At 44.5% G+C, this 19,224-nt stretch overlaps 3 protein-coding genes across 10 annotated transcripts; 2 read left to right on the top strand and 1 right to left on the bottom strand.

Annotated features, from left to right (window-relative positions):
* The first annotated feature begins 619 nt into the window (after positions 1-619).
* On the top strand, positions 620-2,587 carry LOC119226209 (molybdopterin synthase catalytic subunit). Of its 2 annotated transcripts, XM_037483848.2 has the most exons (6): positions 1,260-1,387; positions 1,455-1,590; positions 1,734-1,851; positions 1,959-2,115; positions 2,247-2,370; positions 2,448-2,587. In XM_037483848.2, the coding sequence occupies exons 3-6, from the start codon at positions 1,734-1,736 to the stop codon at positions 2,550-2,552; spliced, it is 504 nt and encodes a 167-aa protein (XP_037339745.2). In that variant the 5' UTR covers positions 1,260-1,387; positions 1,455-1,590; the 3' UTR covers positions 2,553-2,587. The 2 variants fall into 2 exon arrangements, 1 of the variants encoding a protein (XP_037339745.2); XR_009942721.1 differs by lacking the exons at positions 2,247-2,370; positions 2,448-2,587 and adding an exon at positions 620-757 and having other exon boundaries at positions 1,261-1,385; positions 1,959-1,980.
* Positions 2,588-3,254: 667 nt separating this feature from the next.
* Positions 3,255-7,838, top strand: ugcg (UDP-glucose ceramide glucosyltransferase). The gene is made up of 10 exons (XM_037483847.2): positions 3,255-3,642; positions 4,796-4,940; positions 5,027-5,129; positions 5,211-5,312; positions 5,389-5,501; positions 5,692-5,870; positions 5,966-6,052; positions 6,209-6,316; positions 6,406-6,484; positions 6,587-7,838. The coding sequence occupies exons 1-10, from the start codon at positions 3,545-3,547 to the stop codon at positions 6,755-6,757; spliced, it is 1,185 nt and encodes a 394-aa protein (XP_037339744.2). The 5' UTR covers positions 3,255-3,544; the 3' UTR covers positions 6,758-7,838.
* Positions 7,839-11,123: 3,285 nt separating this feature from the next.
* Positions 11,124-18,375, bottom strand: LOC119226205 (polypyrimidine tract-binding protein 3-like). 7 transcript variants are annotated; one of them, XM_062558978.1, is made up of 15 exons: positions 17,478-18,346; positions 17,182-17,336; positions 16,867-16,930; positions 16,627-16,793; positions 15,656-15,799; positions 15,233-15,388; positions 14,947-15,057; positions 14,597-14,753; positions 13,674-13,733; positions 13,481-13,593; positions 13,366-13,399; positions 13,203-13,295; positions 12,765-12,987; positions 12,499-12,576; positions 11,124-12,417 (listed from the first exon to the last, which is right to left on the bottom strand). In XM_062558978.1, exons 2-15 carry the CDS (start codon positions 17,239-17,241, stop codon positions 12,285-12,287), a joined length of 1,593 nt encoding a protein of 530 aa, XP_062414962.1. In that variant the 5' UTR covers positions 17,242-17,336; positions 17,478-18,346; the 3' UTR covers positions 11,124-12,284. The 7 variants fall into 7 exon arrangements, with proteins under 7 accessions (XP_062414962.1, XP_062414963.1, XP_062414964.1 ...); XM_062558979.1 differs by having other exon boundaries at positions 17,182-17,657; positions 17,933-18,346; XM_062558980.1 differs by having other exon boundaries at positions 17,182-17,636; positions 17,933-18,346.
* Positions 18,376-19,224: the final 849 nt, after the last annotated feature.

Below are 19,224 nucleotides of genomic sequence, written 5' to 3'. Positions count from 1 at the left end.
CTGGAGGAAGAGGAAGGAAGGAAAGAGGAAGAGCTTGAAACCTTCATCCTCGAGTCAGCTGATCGCCTCCAGAAGATGCAACGAGAACAAGATTTGTCTCAATTGATGAAACACGCTGTGTTATTATCTACCAGGAATGTGATTGATGACGCGGTACCAGGTCCAAGAGGAGTACACGGATATATGTACCACCTGAAAGCTCACTGCATTACAATCTTCATTCTTTATTAAAACCACTTTAGAACTTTCTGGAATGTTTGAAGACTTTGAATACAACACATAAAAATAGAAAAACTGCTGCAAGATGTTAAATTCAAGAAAATATTGTAAAATAGTTGTTTTTAAAGAACAAGAATTTAATTCATTTGTTCAGATGATATGGGTCATGTGACTCATGCAGAGCTTTGTTTCGTAATATTGATTTTCTTTTATCTAATGTAGATATGGTTTTTTGCTTTTCATACAATCATATGAATACAAACTATTCTTTGGTTTATTGAAACTTTTCTTAATTTATTTTCATTGTATCAATGTTAATATTTAATTTCTCCTCTTCGTCTCTATTATCATTAAAAATAGTCACAGATCTTCAACAACAAGGCTGAAGGTGGCGGTGACGTCACACTGTGAACACCAGCTACCGTTAACACCAGAGAAGAAGAAGAAGGGGCGGAAGTGACGTGCAGCCGGTAAAGCGACTCGGGGCGAAAGTTTCTTCAGACGTTCCAACGCTCGTGACTCCCGGATGTCTGCTCAGGTGACTCTACGTGCTTATGGATCATGGATTATGGATTATGGATTATGATAATCATCAGATGGGGCGGATTTGGGGAAATACATCCGTCAGCTCGCGTGGACTTTTCTTCTTAAATTAACGGCGCTCCGCAGCGTGCACGTGACCCGCCAAACAAGTATTTGACGGTGATACAACACATAAAAATAGAAAAATGAAACGAAGTGAAGACACGTGACATTGATCCGATTTATTGGTTGAGAAACTCTTTGAAGACAAATCTGATGAAACTTTTAGGACTCTTAATAGAGGCTGGTACGCGATGACGTCACAAGGGCCGCGCATCGAGTTCCGACCTCCAGTCAGAGCTGGTCCAGCGGGGTCCACTGTTAACTGGGCTCATTATTACTAATTGGGGGGTTTAAATCACCATCACACATCCAATCAATAAACGTATTCATCTATTTCTTAAATCAACTTCGGAGGGAGAATTAGAGACATGAATAAATGATGATGTTCTTCTTCAGGTGTTTGTGTTGTACTTCGCTAAGAGCGTGGAGCTGACCGGAGTGAAGGAGGAGGGAAGCGTTGCCGTGCCAACGCCCATCAGCAGCCGGGACCTCTGGAGGCTGTTGCTGCAGCGACACCCGAGGTGTGTGTGTGTGTGTAATGTCTATGTGTACATAATGTGTGATTTTATAATGTGTGTGTGTGTGTGTAGACTGTCCCTCTTGCAGGATCAGGTGGTGTTGGCGGTGCGTCAGCAGTACGTTGCCATCGGCGACCAGGTGGTAACCCTTGGAGACGGGGACGAGGTTGCCGTGGTGCCGCCGCTCAGCGGAGGATAAACACGAGCTGTAAACTATTGATAGATTAATAATAATAATAATAACAAAAGTGTTTACTAAATGTTCTTAATAGGAATACATTTAAAAATGAGATTAATGTGATTACGTTCTAAAGATCAATAAATATGAACAATAATGTATTTTTGTTTCAGATGAACAAGTTGGAGCAGAGGCGGGACATCTTCAAGCTGAGCCGTGATTGGCTGTCGGTACAGGAAGTGGTCGACGTCGTCAGCAGCACTTCCTGTGGAGCCATTTCCATATTTATAGGTTCAAATATGAATTAACAGCAGTAATATTTATTACAAACAGTTGATTACATTCTTCAAATTCGAAATCCGCTTAAAAAGTGTGTGTGTGTGTGTGTGTGTGTGTAGGTACTACCCGTGAGGACGAGGTTGGCGGCAGGAAGGTGATTGGTCTAGAGTATGAGGCGTACGAACTCATGGCCCAATCAGAGTTCAGTAAGCTGTGTGATGACATCAGAGCGCGCTGGCCAACCGTGACACACGTGTGCGTCCACCACCGTCTGGGGTGAGAATCCAAGATGCTCATTTGAATGAATAAATACATTCATTAATTCTTCCCTCTTACACTATAATCAATAGTCTACTATTTTAAATGATTGAGTATTGATCGTGTCGCGTCTGAACTTCGCCCCTCAGGTGGGTGAAGGTGGGCGAGGCCAGTGTTGTCATGGCGATCTCGTCTCCTCATCGCCATGACGGCCAGAACGCGATCCGGTACTGCATCGAGCAGCTGAAGGCCAACATCCCCATCTGGAAGAAGGTGACTGATGTTAATTAAACGCCCCCCACCCTCGACTCCCAATGATGTTTATTGATCGCGACCTTCTTGATTGACAGGAAGTGTACGACACACAGGAGGCCAGCTGGAAGGAGAACACAGAGTGTCCGTGGTCCTTTCAAAATAAAGTTCCCCCAGCCGCGCCCTCCGGAGAGAGCGTCTGAGTGGCGGATAATAAACGTTATTGATTATGAGGAAAGTCTTCAGAGTGTTGTTGTTTTTTGCAGCAGATTGAGACTCGTCAAGTGACTAAATAAAGTTTATACAAAGGAGTAAAGCGATTGACACGACTCTCCCAAAATGCATTGCAAAAATGGAGGAGATGCATTAAGATTGATGGTTAATAAAAAATCTTTTAAAATGAAAAAAACCCGCACATAGCAGGATAGTTTCTACAGGTAAATATTTGAATGTCCCATAATAATTACTGTTGTCTAACGTCTCTCCTCAGAGGGCCATAGTTTACTGGTTATTGCACTACAATAACTGGGGAGCTGGTTAAACTGGTGATGGAACATCCGATGGAATGATCGTAATCATCCCATGACTCACCTGTGTGGGCGGAGCCTACCAGGTAACTGCGTCATACATCCGGTTCAGCATTCACTTGCTTTCCTGAACAAAAGGTGCAGCCGAAATTATTACAAACTAAATGTTGTCACCTGTAGTTAATTTAATAATAACGTGGAACACCTTAATCTTCTTTAAATTGAAAAAACCGCTTACGTTCATGTAGCCTAATTCAAGTTCTACTTGTTTAAATGTACCTTTGTTGTGTTCCTGTTGGCTGCTGTTCAGCAACCAGCCCTTTAAATAAAGCTTTTGTTTTGAATACAAGCGGAAGTGGTCGCTGTTGTTACCCCCCTCCCCCCCTCCCCCCTCGGTCAGCTGACCGTCGGTGGGTCTGGTGACTGTCAAACCCCTGAAGCCTGCGCCTCCGTGACCCGGTCCGCGCAGCACCTGGCCGAGGCGGGTCTCCGTGTCCCCCCGTTACCGGAGCTCCTGGCCCCCGCCTACTTTCACCTGGAGGCCGGAGCATTAGCATAAAGCTAACCGAGCTCGTTGCACAGAGAGTCGGACTCGGATTGGTCCCACTCTTGAGGCCGGTCTGCCGGTCATTTGTCCCCGGAGCCTTTGCCCCCACCCAGGGAGCACCATGGCGGTGCTGGACCTCGCCATGCAGGGGCTCGCTGTGTTCGGCTTCATCCTGTTCTTCGTGCTGTGGCTGATGCACTTCATGTCCATCATCTATGTGTAAGTCAACGGCTAAGCTAGGCTAACCGCGGCTAGCTAACGGTTAGCCTGGCAACGCGCCTGTTTCCCGTCTTTATCTCGAATTGTGCTCCATGGTATTTGTGACTTCCAGATTAAACGCGGAATGGGGACACGTGAGGTTTCTCTGCGGGGTTCTGGAAGTGTGACGGCCGGTAAAACCTGCGTCTGAGCGGGTATCTGTGGGGCGTTTTCCTGGTTAGCCGTTAGCCGGCTAGAAATGCTAACTGCACTCACCCGGGGATCCGCGTCTAGAAGACAGACTTGAACGCGTCTATCTCTGCGTCCCGGTGTTTTTCACCAGTTTCTTCTGTTGAGAGCTTTGTGTCCCGGGGGGGGGGGGGGTCCACTCCTCCCCTCCCTCCCTCCCTCTTCTGGTGCTTTCCGGCTCGGATCTCTGCGCTGATCTTCAGCCGCTGAAACAAAACACGGACACGACCACCTGGTTTCATCCCCTTGAGCAATGCGTCGTTATCGGAATCCGACTTTTTGCCTTCTGTTGGCTAATCAGCGCAATAATGATTCATTTTCACATATATTTTTATTCTATCTGGGTGGAATTGTAAAGTGGGAACACCTTCTGTTAAAAGATAAACACCACACGCTGATTGGACCGAACTGTGACCTCCCAGCAGCCAATCAGAGGGCAGCTAGCCTAGCATATGTTAGCAGTGGTGTTCATAATAAACCCCTGATACCAGAGACACCGCTAAACTTATGGGGTGAAATGATCCAGCGTATGCTAATTCACTTTGTTGCTATGGTAACCAGGTAACAGCCAATCAGAACGCAGCAGGAGGCACACCGGTGAGCTAGCAGCACTTGTTTTACTGGTGTTAAAGAAACAGTTAAAGGCTAAACTGCCAATTTCCTGGATGCCATGGTAACCAGGCCAGAGTTTGTTTTAACAAACAAACCAAGTGGTTTCCCACTGAGTGATGACCACTTCCTGTTGACCATGTGACAGAGGGATGCTTACAGTGTTGATTGGTCGCATTAATGATCAAAGATGTCTGATCCTGAAGGTTTTGGTTCGTTTAATCCTGACTCCTAATCTTTAAAGTCATCCGTTCAGAGAGCCTGCTGTGACATGATGACCAACTCCTGACCTTTGACCTCTCTGTCTCACTCTCAGGCGCCTCCATCTCCACAAGAAAAGGTCGGAGGTCAAACAACCGTTTGTGCAGCTGGCCGGAGTTTCTCTGCTGAAGCCGTTGAAGGGCGTCGATCCGAACCTCATCTCCAACCTGGAGACCTTTTTCACACTGGATTACCCCAAGGTGCCCCCCCCCCCCCCCTAGGTCCCCGTAGCCTGACTGGCGTCCCCCAGCACGCCGTGTGTTCTAACCCGTCCTTTGTGTCGCAGTACGAGATCCTGCTGTGCGTCCAGGACCAAGACGATCCCGCCGTGGACGTCTGTAAAAAGCTTTTGGGCAAATATCCCAACGTCAACGCGCGGTTGTTCATCGGTGAGTGAAGACCTGGTTACTTCCTGTTACAGCGCCTGCGGTAGCAGCTACAGTAGCCTGCGTTTGTTGTTTTGTTCTCAGGGGGAAAGAAAGTCGGAATCAACCCCAAGATCAACAACCTGATGCCGGGCTACGAAGGAGCCAAATACGACCTGGTGTGGATCTGTGACAGCGGCATCAGAGGTCAGTGAGGTCACACTACCGACATTACGAGCTGCCGCCTCCCTGGTCGGGGTTATTAATGCTGACTGTGTGACAGTGAAACCCGACACCCTGACCGACATGACCAATCAGATGACGGAGAAGGTGGGATTGGTTCACGGGTTGCCGTATGTCTCCGATCGACAAGGATTCGCCGCCACGCTGGAGCAGGTAATGCTAACGAGTAGCTAACGCTATGGAAGCTGTTTGTTGATTCAGCGCTTTCATCAAAGTCAATCTGATTATTTTACTTTTACTTTCTGTACTTCTATTTATCTTCCAAAATCCTCTTTGTCCTGTTTTATCGAAAATCCAAAGGACCCTGCATTGCTAACGGATGCTAACGCTAACCCTTCACCAGGTGTATTTTGGGACGTCCCACCCCCGCTCGTACATCTCTGCCAACGTGACGGGCATAAAGTGTGTGACGGGGATGTCGTGTCTGATGAGGAAGGACGTGTTGGATCAGGCCGGCGGATTGGTGGCCTTCGCTCAGTACATCGCTGAAGATTACTTCATGGCCAAGGCCATCGCCGACAGGTTAGCGTGCTAGCGTGTTAGCGTGCTAGTGTTAGCGCCGGTTGAGTTACGTTTTTTTCACAAGCAGAGGTGTTTTCATACCGTCTCTCCTGTAGAGGCTGGAAGTTCTCCATGGCAACACAGGTGGCTCTGCAGAATTCTGGCTCGTACTCGATTGGCCAGTTCCAGTCCCGAATGATCAGGTGACCTCAGAGCTTAATAAAGCCACATACCATATACCTCATGCTCTATTAGTTTTTGCATCTTATTTTAAATGAACCCGTAATGATTCAATGAGTTGAGTCAACGTATTATTAATGATTTATTCGGTTCCGTGATAACGTTGTCTTTCGTCTCAGGTGGACGAAGTTGAGGATCAATATGCTCCCCGGCACCGTGCTGGAGCCCGTCTCCGAGTGCTTCCTGGCGAGCCTCATCATTGGCTGGGCTGCTCATTATGTATTTAGGTAGGCAGCCAATCACAGAGCAGCAGCAGGGTCACCTGCTCGTGTCCTGTGCATCTATTTCATCCCTCTTTCTTGTTGGTGAGCTGCAGGTGGGACATGATGGTCTTCTTCATGTGTCACTGTCTCGCCTGGTTTATATCGGACTACATCCAGCTGACTGGTGTTCAGGTACCTTTAGAATCTTTTCATTGCTATTGATGAAGCTTCAGTCGGATTAGAGAGTAGTACAGACTAGACGTGTGGTTATTGATCGATGACATCATCTGGCAGGGCGGCCCGCTGTGCTTCTCCAAGCTGGACTTCGCCGTGGCCTGGTTCATCCGGGAGTCCATGGCGGTGCAGATCTTCCTGTCGGCGCTGTGGGACCCGACCATCAGCTGGAGGACCGGCCGGTACCGGCTGCGCTGCGGCGGCACCGCCGAGGAGATCCTGGACGTGTAGTCCGCCAAAAGAGACTTTTTGTTTTTTATGAGAGGAAATGAAGTGTTTGTGTGTGTGTGTGTGTGTGTGCGCACGCGTTTTTAACTATTTATGTTTTTTTGGTGCTAAAACTAAATGAAGCCAGAACAAGCCAATGAGAGCGCAGGATGGAAGTGAAACAGAAAGAAGAGGGAGTGACGCGTCGCACTGAATCGTATGATCTTTGACGGCCAATCAGGAGAGAGGAGGAAGGAGTCTCTCCTGATTGGCTTTTGAGCGTTTGATGTTTTTTTTTAGTTTTTTGTAAGATAAAAATAATTACAAGTAAATACGACTTCATGTTTCAATACAACAGTCAGAGCAGCGACTTAACAAAGTATTCACAGGTGACATCGAGTTATTTTGAAAACAACCAAGATTCCTTTGTGACTAAAATTCACAAAGAGACAATTTGTTGTATTAACTTCTCCAAAGATATTATTTAAACAGTTTAAACCTTTCAAATGAACTTGTCCGCTGGAGAAGAAACAAAGATTTTCACACTAAATCGTCTCTCAGTTGTTAAGTTAATATTCAAGATAAATCGGCCAATGAGGAGCGAGGATTCAATTTTAAGGACAAAACAACAAAAACCTGTTTTCTAAACGGCCGCGTTTCCCAAAAAAACAACCAAACACAGGTTTTGTAACATCTTATGTTCCTCAATTGTTATATATTAATATTTCTTTTGAAGTATTTTTGTATTACACAAAATTATTGTCATGCGAATAATATATTGAGTTTTTACTTGTGAAACCCCTTTTTAAAGTACTTCATGTCCTTGTGAGAACTTCTTTTTTCATTGTTACAAAGTTGCTCATTCTGGAAAAAGATCTCATAGCGACTGTTTATTCTTCTCATGAAAATGAATCTTGATTCAAAAACAAAATATTTATGAAACTGTAGAATCTTTATTGTTGAGGATGAATGAGATCTGAATCTTGTAGAAAATGTCTTAATTTATGAACGTGAAATATTCAGAGCGTTATTGTTGAATTGACTCAAAGCCGATCGGCCAATGACGTCACAGAAATTTAGATTTGAGAATGTTTTTCTTAATTTTTCCTTTTAAAATTATTCTTTTGATTTTGCATTCATCCCCAACATAAAAACCATTAAGCCCAGTTCAGCGCTGAATGAGTCCAGTATTCTGACACTTTAAGGTCGCAACATTTCAAGTGATTTGAAACATCCGATAAAAAACGGGACCAAATATTAACGAATACAGAAATGAGTCTAAACGCTGTGTGTCTGTGTGCGTGTGCGTTTTTTAAGGCTGTGATGCTTTACTGTTAGCTGTTAGCGTAGCCGCGGGGTTTGGTTGATGACATCAGCTACAAGTCGGACGAACCCTCTGTTTCCGTTGTCCAATAGGATTCTTGCGTTCACTGTTGTGTTTTGTTTTTTATGACAAATATCTGGGGCCTGTTTCAATAAGGAGGTTCAACCAACTCTGAGTTAAAACTTGAACTCTGAGTTGACTTACCCTGAGATGGGAAACTCTGAGTTTTCGGTTACAGAACAGCTGAAATGAGTTAGTTCAATCAACTCTGAGTTGACCTACTCTGAGTTAAGCGCGTGCACCACAACTATAAAAAGCCATTATCAATGGAGCGCAGATATTACGAGTCACCATGGCAACAGCGCCAGACAAAAAGAGGTCTTCATATTTTTCACCAGCAGAACTGGATGTGCTTATGCAAGCATATGGAGAGTACGAACATATATTTAAAAAAAAAGCAACACGGCTGCAGCGGCGAAGGACAGAGAGTTAGCTTGGGAGAAAATAGCTGCTCGAGTCAATGCGTAAGTTTACATTTGAATTACTGTTATACAGTGTTGTGTGTAATTAATTTCTATGTAATCTAAAAACTGTAATTTAATTCCGTAATTTAAAGTAAAATCTGATGTAATTGCATTAAATGCTGCATAAACTATAAAGCAATTCTGTATAAAACAATAGTGGATTTAACATCAAATTTTAAAAGATATATTTTTTCAAGAATAATTCATGCAATTGTATAATGTTTATTTGAAAGCATTAAAAGTGCAGTTTCTTGTCTCTCCTTGTATTGTTCAAGTGGTTGAAGTTGATATGGGATTTAGAAAGTAATTAGTAATAAGTAGACCAATACTTTCTAGAGATAGTCATTATTACATTAATCTAATTACACTGTTGAAGAAGCCAGTTGTAGTTAGTAATATAAGTGACTTGCCCAACTGTTATAATATCAGAAGTGAAACTGGAAGAAGAGTGTGTTATTCAACCTAATTTTAATTTTCATGTAGGTGCAATCTTGCACATTATTACTGTGGATGGACCTCCTGTTGACATAGTCCGCTTCATTTTCGGAAGGTGCAATGATGGGAATATGTGTGCCATCAATGCATCCAACCACATTCGGAAATCCTAAAAGGAATTCTATTATTAGTTTACTTCCAGGGGTCGCAGCAATATGCTCTTAACTGAACGTCATTTATCAGGTTAGCCTCATTTAAACCGATTTATACATCACTGACCTGCAATCCTGTGAAACTCCTCTTTGATGGCTTTCACGGGTTTGTGCCCAGGAAACAGCACAAAAATTTGGAGAAAGCGCTTAAGAGCGAGGCACACTTTCCTTACAACTCTGCAAACAGTAGCCTTACTGATATGTTCTGCATCCCCAATGTTATACAGAAAACTACCATTTGCAAAGAAACGTAATGCAACGCAAAGCATCTGCTCGGATGTTAGAGCACGGCCGCGATGGCTGATGTTTCTGATGTAAGGATGGATGAGATTATGGATGTATCTTAATGACTGTAAAGAAAAACGGTACCGCTCAAATAAAAATGAATATGGATATGACAAAAAATCCACTCTGGGTCTCAAAATCCTCTCCCGACGTAAATGCAACTCCCTACGGATTAATGCAGCCTCTTCATCCACAGGATCGTCCATAAAAGGACATGCCATTTCATTCACTTGATTTGATGCGCTCTGCGTGACTGAAATGTGCGCAATGAATGAATACCGAAAGAATGAATGAGGTGATTAAATACCACTTCCTCTTTAAAAAAGGGGAGGAGACGAAATAAACTCTGGGTTTCCCGAAGAAAACCTGCTCCCGACCAGGTTAGGTTCACAGAGTAAGTTGCCATGGTAACTGACTCTGAGTATAAGTTACCTCTCTTTCTGAAACAGGCTTGACTTACTCTGCTTTCTCAGGCTTAACATACCTCCCATTCTGAAACAGAAAACTCAGAGTTTCCCTCATTTCAGGGTTAACATACTCAGAGTTTTCACTTAACCTCCTTTCTGAAACAGGCCCCTGCTGTAGTCAGCGAACCGACCAATCACAGTGAAGGATGGTGTCAACACAGGAACAATAAAGTTTTATCCTTCTAAAGCTGAACGTTAACGTGTCGTTGAAAATGTCTCTCGGACTAATTGGGGGCGGAGCCTCTGGAAATCCAAGCACAGCTATTGGTTGACAGATTGTTTATTCAGTGACTCATGCTACCACTTCCTGTCTCACCCCCATGCAACAACGTCCCATCTACTCCCACAATGCAACAGTACCTCTTAACATCCATTAGCATAGAAAAACAACAAATATTAAACTTGTGTCAGATATTCTGAAACAATATTTTTCATGTCTTAATGTTACAGGTAACAATACTTGTTCCACATATTACTCATTGAAGTACACAGCAGATATATACAGGACTCATACTGGAGTATTTAAACACAACATCACAATACCAAATATTCTATTTCTGTTTTTATTATTTGGCGCACTACAGAAGCCCAGCTCTCTCAACAAAGAGCGTCTCACCAGTTAACAAGTAATACTTCAGGTTCAAGGTAGTAACTGCAGCTGTTGTAAGATGTAACAAGTATCAGTAAACCAGATACAAGTTTAACTTGTATTCACCCTCTTGTAGTACTTCAAAGTGTACTTAAAGAGTGCACTTGGTACTGCGGTTACATCAAATCAAAACGTCCTGAAATGCATGCTGGGTAATGTGACAAAGCGTTGGACTAACGATGTGAGTCAAAACCATCAGCCTTCCTTTGGTCTTAATTGGTCGCTGTTCTGATTGATGAATGTGGGCGGAGCCACTGTATTTAAAAGCCTGTAGAAACAGGATGTGATGTCATGAGGAACAACATTTCACTTCCTGGGAAACAATGAACTTCTTCAGGTTAAGACATAAACAAACAGGTAGAAACTTCAATTAAAAAATAAACAGTTTGAAAGCCATTTAAACAGGAAGTGATGTCATAATGAGAGAATGAGTTGGTCCAATTAAAGGCACGTAAACTTTGGCTTGGTTTGACCCCCCCATTGTAAAGGATCGCAAGTTTAAAAATGATTTTGAAAGGTTTCTTAAACGTGACTTTTGTCAGCTGTTGAAAAACGATTACGTAACAATTCAGAAAGAACAATTATATACAAATAAAAACAAAATACCAAACAAAAAGTGTAAGACTTAAATATAACTTAATTTGTTGTCATTTTATAGCTAAGCAGAGTATTATTATTATAGTTCTTATAATTGAACTCCGGGCAAAGGTCAAAGGTCAGAAGGCCGACAGGGAAACAGCAGCTTCCTGTTTTTTTGTGGCTTATTTCCTGTTTGTAGAATAAAATCAACACCAAAAATTGTAATTAACGGAAGATTTAAAAAACAGGAGCTGGAATTGATTTAAATGTTTTTAATAGAAAAAAAGAGAAACTTGAAAATCAACCAATCACAGCTCAGCTTGTTACACACACACAGATGTATAAATACACACACGCAGGTACGACATGGAGCATCGAAAGCATCACTAGGTCACGTTTTACTGTTTAAAAACAAAACGATTCCAAAGAACCACGAAACTTAAATCATGACAAACAACCAGCAGAATCGAAGTGGAAATAAGGCACAAACGACTTCAGACGAACCAGAAGTTCACTTTTCAAACAATAAAATCAACTTTTTCTTTTTAACATTCAGACAAAAAAACATTCAGCTGACTTTATTGGCTTAATGGACTCTCTTACCCACAATGCCTTGCTACTGGCCGATCAGTCTGCTCAGGAATGTGCTGCGTAACCTCGGTAACCACTCCCCTGTTTTGTGACATCATCCGTCACTGTGATGTCAGAGTGTTTGTAGGCACAGAAAGCTCCCATTGGTCCGTTTGTTTTCACCCTGAGCCAATCAGAAGCCCAGCTCAAAGGGTCAGAAGAAAGGGGCGGAGTCAGTCAACAGAATCTGAGGTTAAAGGTCAGATGGTGGACTTGGAGAAGGAGACCCGGAGGTTAAAGGTCAGATGGTGGACTTAGAGAAGGAGACCCAGAGGTTAAAGGTCAGATGGTGGACTGGGAGAAGGAGACCCGGAGGTTAAAGGTCAGATGGTGGACTTGGAGAAGGAGACCCGGAGGTTAAAGGTCAGATGGTGGACTTGGAGAAGGAGACCCGGAGGTTAAAGGTCAGATGGTGGACTTGGAAAAGGAGACCCGGAGGTTAAAGGTCAGATGGTGGACTTGGAAAAGGAGACCCGGAGGTGCTGGTTGTGGTCCAGCTGGTGGTCATGCAGAGCGATCAGAGCCTCGATGGCTTCCTCCACAGACGCCAGCTGCATCAGAGCCATCTTCCTGTCCTTCCTGTGACATCAGAGGAAGTGACATCAGCACATTGAGGTCAGCGTTGTCGTTCCATGTCAAACTGCTGCTGCTGTTACTCACTGGAAGAACTTGAAGGCTTTAACCGTGACCCCAGCAGAGGAGAACAAATCCTTCAGCAGCTCCTCACTGACCGAAGACCTGACGACACACACATCAAACCCTGAGACACAACTCTTTATGTACGACACAGGATCAACACACATCTGTCAATCAGCGTGTAGCCCCGCCCCCAAAACACCCCACAGCTCTACTGAACTCTAAATGGACCATAAGTATATATTAAATATATCTGATATGTTGTGTATTTTAGGTGGAGCAGAGGTTACGGGATGTTGGAGAGGTGGAGCGTCGCCGATGGAGGGAAGATGTTGTTGAAGTTTTTGGATCCGGGCTTTTTGAAGCGGTGGAGGGCGGAGCCTGAGTAGTCCCAGGTGAGCGGCTGCTCGTCTGGCCCCGCCCCCCCGCGGGGCAGCTGCACCACTGGGTGTTTGGACGGCATCACCCGGATCACGTTGCCGTGGAGACGATGTCCGTTTAGATGACTCATCGCTGTCAGGAGTAAAAACCAGAAGAAAAAGTATTATATATATAATATTTGATCACAAATCTAATATTCAACTATTTTTTTGTTTTTAAACTGTAAAACCTCTCAAATTATGGATTTTAGATAATTAATTGTCAAATATTGTTTTAATTAATCAAATTAAAGGCTCAGTAAATGTTTTAGATGATGTGAGGATGAGGAAGAGGAGGAAGAGTCGGACCGAGTTGAGCCTGAGTGGCGTCGCTCATCTGAACCAAAGCGTTTTCCTTCTTGTTGAAGAGGATTTTAACCCTCTGAACGTCCCCATAAACACCTGAAAACACACAAACACACCGTCAACATCTACGTCACCAAGTCCTCACTCCAATGACGGAGGTTCTCACCAAACAGGATGAAGAGGCAGTGAGGCGAGGCGCTCTGCGGAGACAAACTGGGTCAGTAAAGTTATCTGAGAGTCCTCTGATTGGTTGCTGGCTTGGCGACAGTGTGACCTCTGACCTCTGGGTTCAGATTGGACACCAGCAGCACCGAGTGGCCAGCAGGAGGCGCCACCTGCAGGGAGACACGAGGAGGAGAAACCAAGGGCCCGGGGACCAGCGCCATGGACACACCTGAGGAAAAAACTGTATTTAAAACACACTCAGGGCACAAATGGAGGAGGAAGAGGAGGAGAAGGTGGAGGAGCTCCTACCTGTGTGTTGGTGGAAGGTCGGCTGGAAAGCTGCTGCTCCGTATGGAGGAAGAGCTCCACCTGTAACCCACGCAACCAGTGAACAGGAAGTGACCGTACATGTGTCTGTGTGTAGCCCCGCCCTAAAGCATCCTCTGCTTTAAGGTCCGTTAGACTCTAAATGGACCATCATTCACTAAATGAACAAGTAGAGTCATTTCCTCATAGACGTCTATGGGAGCAGAGGAGTCGCCCCCTGCTGGTCACTACACAGAAGTAGAGTCATTTCCTCATAGACGTCTATGGGAGCAGAGGAGTCGCCCCCTGCTGGTCACTACACAGAAGTAGAGTCATTTCCTCATAGACGTCTATGGGAGCAGAGGAGTCGCCCCCTGCTGGTCACTACACAGAAGTAGAGTCATTTCCTCATAGACGTCTATGGGAGCAGAGGAGTAGGTTTCAAGTTAGACAATATAAGACCGTCTCCAAGGTGAGGCAGATAAATACAAAGAATTGAAAATATTCCATTAAAGACCTGACGTGATGAACTCGTACCCTTTTGACTTATTAATGACCGGATTCTCTCCTGATGAAATGTGCTCGTCCCTCTTGACACGTTGTCTTGGTCAACGGAAATAAGCAAAAGGCCGACATGTTTGCAGAGGTTTTCTGCAACTACTAAAAAGAAAGCTTCATTTACGAAGAATCTGGTCATTTTCCTAATTAAAATACTTCAAATAAGTCAAAAGAAATAAACGTTATTCATTTTTGGGGACGACTGGTCTACAGCAGCCAAGATGTCGCCCCCTAGTGGTCAGGAGAGAGAATGTCGCTTAAAGACCTCCATACATGTGGTTCTCCTCTCTTTAGGCTGTGGGCTAGCCGAGGTTAGCCTTAGCCTTAGCCTTAGCGTTAGCCTTAGCGTTGGTGTGAGCTGGCCTCACCGAAGGCGGCGGCGGGGTCCATCTCTCCGGACGGGAGGTCGGCTCTGGTGAAGTCTCGGCTCTTGTCGTTGTTGTACTTGACGTTGAGCGTGCTCAGCTTGGAGAAGTCGATCCTCAGCGTGCAGCAGCCGTTGTAGATGTTCTGACCATCCAGAGACTACAGGACAGGAAGTGACACGCTGCAATCTGATTGGTCCAGAGCTCTTCATTTAAATGAAAGGCACAAAAGTTTGGGTCCAAACAAACATGAGTCACATGAGGAGGTGTGCATGTGTGTGTGTGTGTGTGTGTGCATGTGTGTGTGCATGTGCATGTGTGTGTGTGTGGCAGAGATCGTGCACGTGACTCACAGCCCTGGCGTGGTGAGCGTGCACGATGTCGCTGAACTGCAGCAGAGCCTGAAACTGATTATTTCTGGTGAACGTGATGATCTTCAACACCGAGCCGAACTTACTGAAGATCTGCAAACACACAATAAGAAACTATCAAACCAGTAATATAGAATCGTTCTAATGGTAAAACCATCAATACATTGAAATGTATGTGATCATATAGTAACAATCCTAATGCAGTGAATGTTCATAATGATCACAGATGATACTGATGGTTAGAACCATGAATCAAGTGATTGACGACCTGCTGCAGGACCTCCAGGGTCACCGGGTAAAATAAATTCTCCACGATGATTCTCAGGACGGAACTTTGACCTTGAGCTAGGCCCCGCCCCTCTACACCTGACGCCATGTTCCCAGAATGCACTGCTGCTGCACTGCTGGCCTGCAGAGCCGCTCTCTGTCAACAAACACATTTCTATGAGGTTTCATAAATTTACAATTACATTCATTACATGTCAATCAGCTGAGGCTTTGATCCAAAGTGCTTTTCAACCAGAAGGAAACAAACTCAGAAGAACAAGAAAGTGAATTTTCATCAAATAAACCATTTACATTTGTTTCTAAAGAATGTCACCATAATAATTCAATTTGTCTGCATTAATTAATGATTTGCTCTTATAGTACTCGGTGTGGAAGGGGCGGGACTAGAGCTGCTGATCCTCACGTGATTGGTCAGATTGTCGGTCTTGAGCTGACGATGGGTGGAGTACTGGATGAAGATTGGTTGGTTCCTGATCGTGGGAGGAGCCGAGGTGTAGTAGTTCACCATGGTAACAGCCGCCTCCTCGGACGCCATTTCTAAAAACGCCTTGATTTTTAAATCAATGAATTTAAATAAAACCATTAATAAATTACATAAAGTAAAAATGTCTTGTAACAAAATAAACAATAAAAATGTGCTCAACGTTTTGAAATTGACATTCAGCAGAAAAAAACCTTTTACACAGTAGTTTAGAAACTAACGCAGTAACATATTTTAATAGTTAGCTATTAGCTGTTTGATAAGAATAGTTAGATGTTAGCAGTTAAATGTTAACCATCTAACACAATACAAATAAAATATATTATCATTAGTGCTGTCAATACATAAGAAAAAATTGATTAATCCCACATTTTGAAATTTCTTCATCTCGATTAAGTTTGTTTTTCTTAAAGACTTAAGTCTTAAAAGTAATGAGTAATCACTTTAGGAAGCGTGTGTTTTAGACACAAAAGTCCACCTTGTGGTCATGTGAGGTGGAACTGCTGCTCTCAACTCAGCGTAGCAGGACGTTTTCAAACGTCTTTGAGGGACACATGGTGTCCTCTGCAGACTGTGTGCTGCGCAGGGTGACGTTAGATGTTGACATGGAAGTAGCCTAGCCGCTAGCTTAGCATAGCAGCGCTATAAGTGGTTCGTTTGCCACTCGTCCCCCTTCTGTTTGACATGTGTACTAATGTCTCTGCACAGTTCTGTTTGTTTACTTCAATCCAGCTTCTCCATCCTGATGTAACTGACTGCAGTTACGTCAGTTGGCTGTTAGCTGTTAGCGGTTAGTTGTTAGCTGTTAGCGGTTAGCGGTTAGTTGTTAGTTGTTAGCTGTTAGCGGTTAGCTGTTAGCTGTTAGCGGTTAGCTGTTAGCAGTTAGCGGTTACCTGCTTTTTGGCCTTCAGCGTTATCAGCTTAATGACTTGGCCGAACGGAAGCGCGAGAGCGATCACTTCCTGTTCAGAGACGTCAACAGGAAGCTGACGCAGGTGCAGGACCGGAGACGGGACGGACTGAGCGCGCTCAGCAATACTCAGCCTATCAGGGCCATCCGCTGCGGACAGACAGGTGAGCGGGATGATTATCAGCGTCAGAGTGGGCAGGTGATGCCGGGGGGGGGTTCTCACCTGTGGACGGACCGGAGCGGCTCATGTTCTCAGCGCAGCAGAGGGAGGAAGTGAAGCCTGATTCCTACAGAGAGCAACACAAGAAAAGCATCAGACACTTCATCGTCGTCATCATCTTCATCATCTTTTTGAAGCAGGTTTGTCTAAATCACCATAGCAACGCAGACGCAGGTTCACCACACTCTTCCTCATTGATGAAGGAGCGATATCAGTTAGATTAACGTTTTATAGAGAGAGACTTCTATGACATCACAAAGACCCGTTATGACGTCACTTCCTGTACAAGCACCATCAATACTGATCAATACTATTTACAAGAAGACCTTCTGGAGCCCAAACGTTACGTGATGGACACCACACGCTGCAGCCGAGCATCACTGTCCCTCACAGTGTCTCAGTGTCTCTCACAGTGTCCCACAGACTGTCTCTCACAGTGTCCATGTGTGTCCATGTTGTGATGCAGAGAACATCTGGAATCAATCAGAGAGTTGAGGTCATTATTCTCATTGGATGAAGATGCATCCATGAAGCCTCCTGCCAGCAGGCACATTTAAAGAAATATGACCTGATTGATTAGAGAAATGAGGCACTTACATTTTACCAACACTTACGTATTTAACATTAACTTGTGCGAAACGTTGTTGGACTTTGCGCTGTCAGTTTACTGCCATGTTTACACACAGGGCGTTACAGTCATGTGACCTCCTCTGTCCAGAATCCCTCACACCGGCACAGCAAGAACTCCCCAAAGATGGGGAGAATAAAGGGACCTTCAGAGACAGAGGAGGCTCCTCCCCAGATAACGTAAAAGATGCAATGAATGATTCAAATACACATCATCATCATCATCATCATCATCATCTCCTGCTCGTCTTCCTCAAAGTTTATTTGCTGATGTTCTGGTAAAAAATCTTCAGTGATCGATACGGTTGCAATTAACAAATAATTGATTTAGGAATTATCCATGTAATCACATTGACATAATAACCTTTTAACATTGTATACTATTTAGTTAATTAAACAGACACGTGACCTGAGGTCACATCTGAGAATTTTAAGTACTCACAACATTTAAATCTTCATCCACACACTCAGTTATCGCGGGATTTCAGCCACTAAAACCTCGCGGGGGAATCGTCCCCTTTTTCCTCGCGACACCAAAACAAACCAGAAAAAAAGATCCCGGAGTGAGCAGCGCGTGGAGAGTCGGGAGGGAGTTTGAATCAAGTAAACAACAACAACGACAACAACAACAACAACAAAGAAGAGGCGGCTCAGGTGAAAGGATCGCGCAGGTGCGGTTCAGTCGCCATGGAAACGTGCGGTTGCGCTCACCCGTCCATGGTCCGCGAGGAGGAGGAGGAGGAGGAATAAGAGGAGAAAAAGAGGAGGAAGAGGAGAGGGAAGAAGAGTTGTTTGGGTCCGCGAGCCTTCCGCAGCCGCCGCAGAGAGCGATGATCTTACTTCCGGTTTGGTGACGTCACGGGAGAACATGGCCGCAAGCCGCCATGATAAGTGGACGAAAAGTAGTTTTGGAAAAATTGAAAAAAAGTTTTGACTCGTTTCTTTCTTTTTTTTAAAATAAAATATTGGTTTGGTTTTCATTTCTCACTTATGAATAATATCTCAGGATAAAAGACAGTATGACACTGTGTGAGACAGTGTGAGGGACAGTGTGTGTGAGACAGTATGAGGGACAGTGTGTGTGAGACACTGTGTGAGACACTGTGTGTGAGACAGTATGAGGGACACTTTAGAACTTTAGGGTCCAGTGTGGGTGGCAAACAGGATGTGAGATGAGCCAGGACCAGCCTCTCCAAGCACTTCATGCAACAGGGTGGAAGTCATTGAGGCTCGTGGTCTCCAACCTTCAGGTGTTTGGATCAGTGGTCTCAAACCTTCAGGTGTTTGGATCAGTGGTCCAAACCTTCAGGTGTTTGGATCAGGTCCGCACTGCGCACTGAGGAGTGAACAGTTGTAAACGTGATGAGGGCGATATATAAAGTCCATTCCCCTGTTTCCTCCTGCTCCATGATCTGAACCACGTGCTGGATGAAGAAGCTCTGACACTGAGACGTGCTGTCAGACGTGAGAAGGTGTTTGTGGACAGATGAGACCACGAAGCTCTCACCATCCCACAGACGCTCTGTGTGTCACTGAGCTTCATATAAGACCCACCTGTAAATAAAGGCACTGTTTGCCGTCCTGTCAGAAGTGTGTGTTTGTCACTGAAGTCCTTAACTCACATCTTCATCACCTTCATGGCCTCAGAAGAATGTGGAACATGAAGAGGACAGTTTGGTGGACAGTAGCTGTCCCCCCCCCTTAGTCCTCCCGTCACAGACCTTCATTGGTTTA

This window comes from Pungitius pungitius, chromosome 18, assembly GCF_949316345.1.
Source record: "Pungitius pungitius chromosome 18, fPunPun2.1, whole genome shotgun sequence".
In the NCBI taxonomy this organism is placed as follows: domain Eukaryota; kingdom Metazoa; phylum Chordata; class Actinopteri; order Perciformes; family Gasterosteidae; genus Pungitius; species Pungitius pungitius.
The sequence above is the reverse complement of the archived record's forward strand: the minus strand, read 5'-3'. Positions and strand labels throughout refer to the sequence as shown.